At 44.8% G+C, this 11,309-nt stretch overlaps 1 protein-coding gene across 5 annotated transcripts in view; it reads right to left on the reverse strand.

Moving 5' to 3' along the window:
* GSDME (gasdermin E) overlaps positions 1 to 9,061 on the reverse strand; it is a 46,066-nt gene extending 37,005 nt beyond the window's left edge. For 3 of the 5 annotated variants that reach the window (XM_036230415.1, XM_036230414.1, XM_016159561.2), the window contains exons 1-3: positions 8,911 to 9,061; positions 2,165 to 2,295; positions 1,335 to 1,564 (exon numbers count right to left, since the gene is read on the reverse strand). In XM_036230415.1, the coding sequence (XP_036086308.1) occupies positions 1,335 to 1,545 (211 nt within the window). In that variant the 5' untranslated portion in view covers positions 1,546 to 1,564; positions 2,165 to 2,295; positions 8,911 to 9,061. Of the gene's footprint in view, positions 1 to 1,334; positions 1,565 to 2,160; positions 2,555 to 8,910 lie in introns of those variants that run through there. The other 2 variants (XM_036230413.1, XM_016159560.2) reach the window with 2 other exon arrangements.
* Positions 9,062 to 11,309: the final 2,248 nt, after the last annotated feature.

Below are 11,309 nucleotides of genomic sequence, written 5' to 3' on the forward strand. Positions count from 1 at the left end.
AGTTCTATCAGAAATCCAGGTGCGGGGGCAAGATGATATAAAATGAATATCAATCCATTCGCCCATAGCTAGACAGTTCTGCTAATGAGTCTAGCTGAAGAAAACACTGGCTAGAATGCTAGTCTGGAAGAAACTAAGAAATTAACTCCTCTCTTTTCCCATTTAATAGGGATGCAATCACAAAATTAGAGAACTTCAGATCTGAAAGAAGACTTGGACAGCATTTAGTCCAATAATTAAGAGCTGATGATACTTTCACATATCACCATGTTCCAAAAAGTAGTATAGTAATGAGTAGCAAAAGTCTTCTATGAGTAGCATAAGGATGCTGATGCATTTGCTTAAAGGAAAAACAAATTCAGACAAAAATGTCCACTGCGGCCTTATTTATTATGCACTACATTGGAATGGTTAAGGAAATGAAGGTGCTTACATGCAAAGAAATATGTGTCTGTTGAAAACAGTATGAAGAAATATTTAAAACCATAAAGGAAAACTTATATAAAAAATAAAAAATAAGTAAAGAGTATATAAAATTATATATATTATGTTTCAATTTTGTTTCTAAAAGTTAGATGCAGAGGTAAAAAAAGACTATAGTCCAAGTACTAATGGGAATTAACACTTGATGGCAGCATTTTTGTTGATTTATTTTCTTCATGCCTTTCTATATTTTAAAAATACCCTCCTGTAATAATGAGTCTGACTCTATTTTTAATGTCTGACGGCTGACAGCGTTCAAGCCTTCGCTCCCTCCTCCCTTTGTTACACATCTGGACAAGCTAGTAAGAAAACCCAGGTGTTCCCTACATTGTCACTGGCTGGAAATTCAAACCTTGAAAGCCACAGCCCACATGCGGAACCTTCACCCTACCTCTTCATCACAATAAAAGCTGAGCCCATCTCCTTACCCCCACACTCCATCTCTAGCTGTTTTTGGACCAGCTTGGGAGCCTGCCACACTCTGCCCAGAAAGCTTCCTGATGTGAGTAATAAAACATCTCACACCCTCCTGATGTGTAGGTGCCATCATCAACCTCAACTTCAAATGAAATTTGGGTGGTAGACCCGTCCCACTTACATTGACATCTATAATGGGCATGTCTGTCTTTATACCCAAAACTGCAATATTAGTTTTTAAAGATAAAGTTATAACTTTTAATGTCAGACCTACAGAATTTTGTTCATTTTAAGAATGTTTTTAAGATAGTAGACAAAGAAACAGGAGACGTCATTATAAGGTATCACCTTGGAATCACTCAAGACGTGTCTAGCTAGAAAAAAAAATCATCTTCTGTTCTGGGATTAACTGTAGAATGTAGCTAATAACATACCTGGACTCAGAAATTGGTCTTCTGTGAGCACATCTCCAAGGGTGACAGATAAAAAGTAATACTTTGGTCTCTGCCAGCACCAGAATCTCTTTTTTTTGGTCACTAGGCTTAGAAGTTGTAACTTATCAGAGTCATTCAAGTTCGATACTGCAATCAGATCGCCTCCAGAATCAACTTCTCTAAGAAAATTCTTTGTTGCTTTGGCAAACATTTTGAGAGCTCCAAATTACCTGAAAAAAAATAATGTTATCCCCAAATTAGTCATCATTTCAAAACTTTTTTCCTAAAATTACCTTGTTCCTCCCTAGTATCAATCAGTATACATTAAAGAAAACTTTCTTACTAGAAAAGCCTCTAGCTTGAGTTCAGTAGATGACAAAGAAATCAAATTGAAATTACTGAAAGAGACTATGTATATAAGTCAGGATAGGCAAGGTTATGCTTCAGAAACAAATAACTTTCAAATCTTAGTGGCTTATAATAATAAATGTTTATTTACTGCTGAAGCATGTCCAGTACAGGAGGACAGAAGAGCTTTGCTCATCACAGTCATTGAGGGATCCAGACTGGAAGGGGGACCACCATCCTGAACATCGTCATCACCCAACAGGAAAGAGAGTTCTGGAAAGTTTCAGGCCAGCAAGTAAATGCTCTGGCCCCGCAAATGACTCACACATCACATCAACCCACAATTTGTCAGAACTAGTCACATGGCCTCAGCCAACCATAATGGTCAGGAAATACAATCCTACACCAAGTGTCTAGAAGATGGAGACCTGGGAATACCTGTGGAACAAAATACTGACTACCCCAATTTACATCTTACTTACGACCACTTCTTTGAAGAGTCAAAGGTGCTTTTTCTCTACACTGTGTGACTTCTCCTTTATTAATGGAAATTAACTAGCTATTCCTTTTTCATCTGGAAATGAAGGCCCAGTCACTCTACAGCTGAGACACACTGGAAGGTATAAAAGTATTATATTTAGTGAATGAAGTATAAAGTATTCAACACATGCTGCTAGAAAAACTGGCTAATATTCTGAAAACAATAAAGTCAGGTTTTGATCTCATGCATTACATTCTCAATAGATTGGTTGGTTTTTAGAGGAAAAATGAAACCATAAAGGTACTAGAAAAAATACAAATAATTGTACAATTGCGGGATGAGAATGGCCTTGGAGAAGACAAATAGAAAACTGAAAAAATACTTGTAATATTTATAACAAAGAACTTATATATATAAAAGGTTAATATATAAAATAAAACTTTTGCAAATAAAGTTCTAAAATACTGTAGTAGAAATGTGAACAGAAGTTATAAACATTTCACAATACATAAATTGCACATAGCCATGTATATGTATGTAAATGCATGCATGTGTACACACACAAATACACACATATATAATCATTATTACTCAAAAAAAAAAAAAGCACAAACTGAAATAAGATTTTTTAAAACTATCCACAGCCAAAGGTCAAAACGTACAATGGACAAGAATTGTGTTTTATTTGTATTTGTATCGTGGTATCTGGAAGTCACATAGATAAGAAAATCATAGAATGTGAAAGCTAGATGTAATCTCAGATATTAACTAGCTCAACTCATTTTTTTAAACATAAATTTTCTCTATGGAATCAGAAAACATTTGTTTTACTCATCACCATTTCTTCTCTAAAGTATCTTAAAATGATCATGTAGCTACCTAACTGTTCTTGTATGTTAACAAGAACAAGCATTTAAAGAAGGGATTCTAAAAACATGCACAAATTACCTTTCTGAGAAAGTAAAATGCAAAGAAAGAAAACTAAGTACAATGCTCAGGCTTTCATCTCTAATTAAGCTCTCACTATACTAAGCACCAAGATCTTATGTGCAATAGACATCCTCTTGCTCATTTATCGAGACATTTATTGAATCAATCATCAGTTATTCTTAAGTACCTACTATACCCAGGTACCATGCTGAAGTGGTCTCTGTCCTTAATGAGTATAACAGCCAGATGGAGAAATAAGCAGCTAAGTTTTATGCTATATATTAACAATGATTGCTACAAGGAATGAACAAAGAAAAAGGCATCTAAAGCCAACTGGAGGGAACATAGGGTCACAGAAGTTACTAAGTAGAAGCAAGCAGGCAAGGAGCACTGAGAAGATGCTCCAGCAGATGAGCAGCAATTCTAAACGCCCCAAATTTGCAGGTGGTGATGATGGGAGGGGAAGACAGTGCAAAGCGAGATTTGTGGCCACCAATTTCTGGATGTCCAGGAGACACGGTTTTGTGATAGGATACCCATCAGCACTTCTTTGACAGACCTGTAATTGCTTTTCAAGCTCTGAGACAAGTTCCTCACTTGAGTGCAGGGTTCTAGAGTTGAGTAGGGCAAAGGACAAGAATGCAGGATGAAGCCCCGATCCACATCTGTGGAGGAGAGACTGCTCCAAGACGTGTCTTCTGCTGGACCCATGAGCTAGAGCTGGGCCAGAACAGAGACTGCTTCCTGTAAAACCCATACAAGACTGTCTGTGATGGATACCTTCCTTCTAACATAAACCAGTACCTCTCCTATGTCCCATGGGTGGTGGTTCATGCAACAGGCCATTGTTCTGACCTGGGCAAGCATAAGGCATTTTCCTGCACCTGGTACGAGGTTCATACCAGTACTTCCATCCAATCTGCCCTGTTCTATATAATTCTTTGGGCACTGCTTGAGTGGCCCAAAGGATATCCTCTTTGAATTGCGGCTGTCCCAATTGTGTCTCATAAGTTTCCCATAATAAACTCTGTTAACTGCCAGACTCCATGGAGTGGCCTCTTTCTTCAGTCTGTCTCTGCCCTCTGCTTACGTATTTTTCAGTTTGGGGATTTTTTCCTGGATCTGCGTATACGAACAAGGCCCTAAAGACCCATGCCTCCCCTACTGGGGGCCAAGGCAGCAGGAGCCATCAGAAGGACTGTATAGGGTACAATGTGATCGAAGTGTTCCCTTAAAAAGACCTTCTGGAAGCAAAATAGGAAACCAGCTGGAAGGCAACAAGATTAAAGATGGACAACAAGGGATAATGCTGAACTATGTCAGTGGCCTAAGGATAGAAAAGATGCTGGTTTGGTGGGTTCCTCAGGACTCTGGTTGGAAGAAAGACAGGAGACCCCCTAGAATGGCCTCCAGGCAGCTCAGCTGCATGTGGGGCTAATGAGATGGAAACTCCAGTCACCCAGAGAGGGAATCAGGGAGGAAGCAGATCGATGGGGAACAATAAGGCAGAAACTGCTGAGGGAGCCTTGAGGATAAGGTGCAAGATTTATTTTGCCAAACACAAGGAAAGAACTTTTAACAATATAAGGTCTCCCCAGTGACCTATGGGAATTCACCCTGCTTGTGGAAAAGACAAGCTGCAACAGAATCTGCCTCAGTTTACCACAGGTGTTAGGATCTCTACCTTATTGGTTTCTATTCTTTTCTGGGACAACCTGAAAGGGAGTTCATTAACTTGTCTTCAGATCAAATTGCTTTCTGAAGAATCCAAATCGAAAACATAGTAATGACATCAACTCTCCCCAAAGGGATAGATGATGAAGGAAGGGTACTCCTAACCTGCCTTTATTTTTTTTTTTTAATCTAACATCAAATGCAGCCAATTTGCCTTCTTGACATGATAGGTTGCTTTTGAAAGAGTTAATTGAGATGGCTATCGATTTACAGAGGTTTTTTTCTTAGCCTCAGGCTTATTCAATCAAAGAATATATTCTCCTTATGAAGTTAGAGTATTTTTTTATTATTATGTTTGAATATATAATATATTTTACGTGAGAAGATATACTCCAAAAAACCCCATTCCTACCCAGGTCGCTTTGACCCTTTCACCCTTCTTCCGTTCAGGTGTATTACCTTTGTGTTTCTTTATACAAATGTAAGTATAAAGCCTTCCACGTTCTGTTCCACACCTTGCTTTTTGTCTTGTAACAATATGCCCTGGAGATCTTTCCACGATAGTGCCCCTTCTTTATGGCTGCATAATACTCCATCATGTGGATGTATCGTTATTTATATAATCTGCCCTGTGTTGCTGATTACTTAGGTTATTTCTAAGTTTCTTTCATAAATTTCTGTTATGATAAAAATGCCACACTAAATACTCCTGAATGCATGTCTTCTTCATACATGGGCAAGAGTACCCAAAGGGAAATTTCTAGAAGAGAGATTGCTAGGTCAATGATAAATGTAACTATAATTTATAGGCTGTACCATTTTGCAGTCACGCCAATAAGATAGGAAAGTATCAGTCTCAGCAACTGAATATATTACCAAACTTCTATTTTTTGTCAGTCTCATAAATGAGAAGTGGTATCTCAGTATAGTTTTAAATTATGTCATTTTAATAGAAATTAAATCAAGCATCTTTTGTTTAAAGCCTTTGATATTTTTTTTCTTAACTGTGTCATTGGTCATTTTCTGTTGTTTCTTTTTTCTTTACTCCTAAGAACTTTTGATATAATAGATGAGGCAAGATATAGGCTAGAAATTTAATGCAACAGAGTTTCTCATGGGGCCTGGGAGACAATAAGCTGCCACACCTTCTCAAACATCTAAAGTAACTGTCTGCCCAGGAAAAGTTAGATTATATGCCCGGGGCCAACTAAACTATCTTGTGGCCTGATGCTGACAAGCACAATAATGTCTCAGTTAACCGGAAGTCAGACTTCAGATTCAAATTTCCAGAATACTCCAAACTGGAAGCAGATGAAAATGGCCTCGTGAGCGATCTAGCTCAAAACACTCACGATCAAAAACCTGATGCACTTCACAGATGTACCACAGATCCTGGGGCCTCACACAGGGCCTTCAGAATTCTATTAGCATATAGTCCCTTCTCATCTGCCTAGGTGGCTTCCCAGCTTCCCAAAGCAGAACTCCGAGAGCCAAATGAAGTAAGGATAGGCAAGCTTGAATCAGACTCCTGAATACGAGATCTCGAAGAAAGAGATGGAGAAACCAAGATACCAACAGAGTCAGAAAAGCACATGGCTCCTGGGAGCAAAGAATCCTAAAAACAGTTGCCGAGGTAATGCTGGCATAAGAAGATACTATCATCAATAGTGTCCGTTCTTAAGATTGATTCAGAGTGATGGGCTGATCAGACCTTTGAATTGGAGAGAAACCAGTTCTTTCTCATGCTCAACTCGTTTCTTCTCTAGAGCAGCTCTGTTTGCTCACCGGGCCTCTGCCTGAATAGTTCCATGGAAGAAAGCTCAACATCAAAATACACCAGATCAAGAGAGGAACAACTGTACGTTGAGTAACCGCTATGTGCCAGGCATGGGGCTATATCCTCTCTATTCATTTTGTCATTTCAACTCCACAGTAACCCCAAGCAGGCACTGTCCACATTTCACAGATGTGGAAACTGAAGTTCAAAAATGTCAAGTAACTTGCCCAAGATTACAAGAAAAAAAAGAAGCAGCTGTGACATCTGGAAACTGGCCTGGTACGATCAGCTGGCCTGGCGTTCCCCTGCTGGACATGAACGATGTCACAGAGCATCGACATTGGGCAAGGCCACTCTGGTCATGACAAATCAAAACCAAAACAAGACCTGTCATCTTCTTGACTGACCACAGAAAAAAAAAAATGTGAACATCGTCCAAACCACAGAAATGACCGAACATCGTCCCGCACCCCCGCGACCAGCGCCCACCCTGGCTACGGAGTGAATGCTGCGTCTCAGCCACCCACAGCTTTGGCCTCCCTCGTCATCCCTCCTTCTAGACAAAGTATGAAGATACTCAGCGATTCCCTGCAATCCCAGCAGCATCCAACAGAGCGAAGTCCCGTTTCCATAAACTCTCCCCCAAATCACCCACAATCCCGAATCCCCTAATTCCCTTCTAACACCCACTTACTGAGACCTGCCAGGGTTCCCCATGATGTGGGGTCTTCCTCAGTGCGACAAGCAACAAACCCAACTTGCTCAACTCTGAGTGTGTTCCTGAAAGTCTTTGACTAGAAGCCATTTATTCTCGCATGAGAGAATTAAAGCCGAGTCCAGATTCCAACCAAGGTCCACACCTGCCTCCCCAGCCTGAGCCCTGACCACACTGCTCTGTTGATGCTCCAGTCCGTTTTTCTTTGTTTTGTTTTGTTTTATTTTGTTTAATCTGGGTTATGAATGACTCATTTTGTGAAGTAAGAAATGGGTCAACTTCAGTTACGGTGGAAGCAAAAATCACGGCTATGGAACACATTATTCCCTCGCTGCCTAGGGAAACGTGACATTGCCGTACTTGTCTCCTCGCTAACAACATCAGCACATTTTGAGTGATTTCTGGTTTTCTAAACAACAAAGCGAAATTGAGTCTATAAAATTAAAACAGAGGTGTCATCCTTTTACATCTTCAGGTGCTTACAGGCTAGTACCTGAGCTCGCTTTTATAAAAAGATGACAAATTAAAGACCAGGTACTCTATCATTTCCTCCTAAAATAAAAATTAGTATGCGAAATAAAAACAAAACACAAACCAAAGGATGGTCACCAGACAGGCCTGATTTTGAAAAAGGAGGCAGGGTGAGGCAGCCAAGGCCTTTGGGAAGTGGCGTGGATAACGGAAGAGAGACCGATTAAGGATATAGAAGAACCCTCCGGACCCCTTGAGAGGTCAAAAAGAACAAAAAGAAAAGCAGTTCTGGAAACTACAAAGCTTCCTGTTAGCAGCAGGTGAGCCGAGGGGCCGCAGCGGGGAGCTTGGGCCACGTTTTTCCCAAGTCTCCAGTTGCCGGGGCTCAGCTTCTCCAGGCTGTTTCCCTTTATCAGAAGAGCTCGTTGGTGGTGCATTTTGAAAATGATTCTTCTACTCTAATTTATTCAGCGGTCTCTCTGGCGGCACAGCTGTCATTGTCACTGGCTCATCATCTGTCCACCTGCCTCTTACGGCAGCGATACCAAGGCACACATCCCTCTCAGCGCCCCGTTCACTCCCGGGTGCAGGCAAGGCTGCGAACGAGTGAATTTTTGACAACCTGCAACAAACGCGCTCCCGAGAGCCGCCGCTTAGTCTTCCCCTCTCCGGCGCAGGTGGGAAGCGGGCTCCTGGCAGGGTCTGGGGCCCGCACGCTACGGCCCCGGGAAGCGAGGCGGCCGGCTGCGCTGCCACCGCACCCCAGGCCGGGAACAGCCGGGGGGCCCTGCCGCCTCCCCATCCCAGACGCAGGCGGTCGGGGCGCGCTCCTGTGCCGAGAGACCGAATTCCGCGGCGGCTCCCGCCTTTCCGCACACAGGCCCCCCCAGGCCGGGAAAAGCCTCCGCACAGCTGGAGGAGAGACCGGAACAAAGAATGAAGGGTCGGGGACGGGATGGTGACGACGGACGGCAGAGGTACCAGCCGCCCTCCCAACACCGGGGGAGGCAGTGGCGGCGGCGGGAGGCGGGTGCGCAGGGGGCAGCGGTAGGGGCGCGACGCGGCCCGCCGTCCTGCAGCGGGCAGCCGGCCGATCCGCCTCCCTCAGGGGGACAGCGGGGAGGGGTGTCCCCGAGAGGAGGCCGCCGCGCCGGGGCGCCGCGGAGCCGCCCGCACTCACCTCCGGCGCCCGCCGCTCGGTCCTGCAGCCGCGCACTGCGCGCTCCACGCCCGGGCCCGCGGGAGTCGAAGATGCCCCGGGGGGGCGGGCCCGGCCGGGGCGGGGGTTCCCGGGCCGGGCCGGCGGGACCCGGGCTCGTCCCCGCCCCCTGGGGCCGGAGGCCGGGCTGCAGGCCGCGGGCGTGCCCGAAGCGGGGGAGGCGGGGCGCGGCGGGGCCCAGGGGCGCCTGGCGCGCGGAGAGCAGCGAGCGCGGCCCGAGGACGAGGGCAGCGGGCGGGCGCTGGGCTGCCGCCGAGGCGGGGCCGGGGCCGGAGGGCTGCGTCCTCAGATCTGCCCAAAGCAGGCCCGGAGCGAGCTCTTCCTTTCTTTGTGGGACTGCCCCGGAGCCGGCCGCTTGCGCCCCAGGGCTCTCCCCAGCGCCCGCTTGCGCCCCAGGGCTCTCCCCAGCGCCCTCCCCAGCGCCGTGGGTCTGCGTGCACCGCCGGGACCCTCCAACAACGGGTGGGGCGTGGACCCGCACTGTGGCTTCAGGGTCCCACTGGGGCCGTCCGAGGCCGCTCTAGCCTGTGGGACAGCCCCTGATGCCCCTACCTGGGAATGTCCCGATATGTGGTGTGGCTGTGTGCACGCTTAATCCTGACGCTTGTTAATAATTCATGTAACTACTCCAAGTTCCCTGAGGGCAGAATCCAGCATCTCTCACATACCAGGGTGCTTAGTTAATGCCGAATGAGTGAGTTTGAGCATAGTTCGTGGCAAAAAAAATTGCTTGCTGATAGACCGACTTGAACACTATTTCCCTTCAGTCAGTATTTATAAATCATCTCTGAGCAACGTCCTCTGCTAGGCTGAGAAGAATGAAAGAGGGAAAATAAAATTTCTGCCCTCTGAGAATTTACTCAGGAGTGTAAATTTTGTTGCTGCCTTCAAGGCGGAGGGCTGGGGGCCAGGGGGCGGGGGGGGGGGGGCCAGGGGGCAAGAGGGGGTGGGGAGGCGGTGGAGGGAGAGGCAGGATTTCCCTTGGGCTCCCATATGCTCTGGGCATATCCCTAAATCACAATTACCCCACTTCCTTATCTCAGTAAAGCCATCACTGACTACAGATGCACCTCAACTTAACATGGAGTTACATCCAGATAAGCCCAGCATAAGTTAAAAATATCCTAAGTCAAAAACGCATTTAAGGCACCCAACCTACTGAATATCATAGCTTAGCTTAAACATGCTCAGAACACTTACATTAGCCTACAGTTGAGCAAAACCATCTAACACAGTGGATACACTGCAGAGTACTGGTCGCCTACCCTGGTAACGGCATGGCTGACTAGGAGCTGTGGCTGGTTGGCATATCCCTATGTATAAATCAATCTACTGAATGCATATTGCTTTAGCGCCATCAAAGAGTTGACAAATGGCAAGTCGAACCAGCATAAATTGGAGACGGTCTGTATTCAAATTAAAAGTTCAGCCAGTCCACCAACCCATGGGCACGCTCCCGGCTCCCCACAGGCTTTTATTTTTCTCCTTTGCTCTGATCACCCACCGTCTGACGGACTATACTCATCATACTAATTTCATGTATTATTGTATCTTCCTCTTCCCTGGAATGTCAACTCCGTAAGGGCAGAGTCTTTTGTCTGCTTTGTTCACTATACCCATCACCTAGCATAGTACCCAATGCGTGGGAGATAGTAAAAAAAAATGTTGGATTAACTAATCCACCTCTCGTTTGTTCCTCGAATTAGGTCGTGGGGTCTTACTCATCTTAGCAGTGCCTGGCACAAGGTAGGTGCATAATTAATGGTTGTTGGATGAGTGATTGGATAGAAACTATTGAGGGTGGTGGCCTCTTTTAGGTCCCCTGCCTTGCCAAAGGGATTAGGTATTAGAAGAAACAAAGAATCACTGTCCTGGCTTTTCAAGAGACATTTCATCTAGGCTATTGGTTCTCTCTCTTGATTGAATCATATAGTGATGACTCTGGCTTGTAATCAGGTATTATTGCCTCCTGATGTAAGACATTAATCTTAACAACAGTCTCGTAAACAGAATGCTCACAAGGTTCCCGCCCCATAAGCCCCAGTCCTCTGTCTGCATAGGTTACCGCTTGTAACAGACTACATGAACTTTTTGGTACAAATTATTCAGTAGCTTCAAATTCCTTTAGTTTTTGGTCTACCCATTGCCTTTCAATTAAGTGCCGAGGAAGATAGTAATATGAACAGTAGCTACTATTACATGGCACTTTCAACTAACCGTTGCCAAGCATGGTTCTGAGTATATCACATGCACTGAGTGACTCATTTAATCCTCAAAGAAACCAGTTGGAGGTCCAAATTACAAATGAGTAAACTGAGTCACAAGCTGGGAAGCCCACCCATCTGGGAAGAGTTAAAAAA

Source organism: Rousettus aegyptiacus, unplaced genomic scaffold (genome assembly GCF_014176215.1).
Source record: "Rousettus aegyptiacus isolate mRouAeg1 unplaced genomic scaffold, mRouAeg1.p scaffold_m13_p_13, whole genome shotgun sequence".
Taxonomy (NCBI): Eukaryota; Metazoa; Chordata; class Mammalia; order Chiroptera; family Pteropodidae; genus Rousettus; species Rousettus aegyptiacus.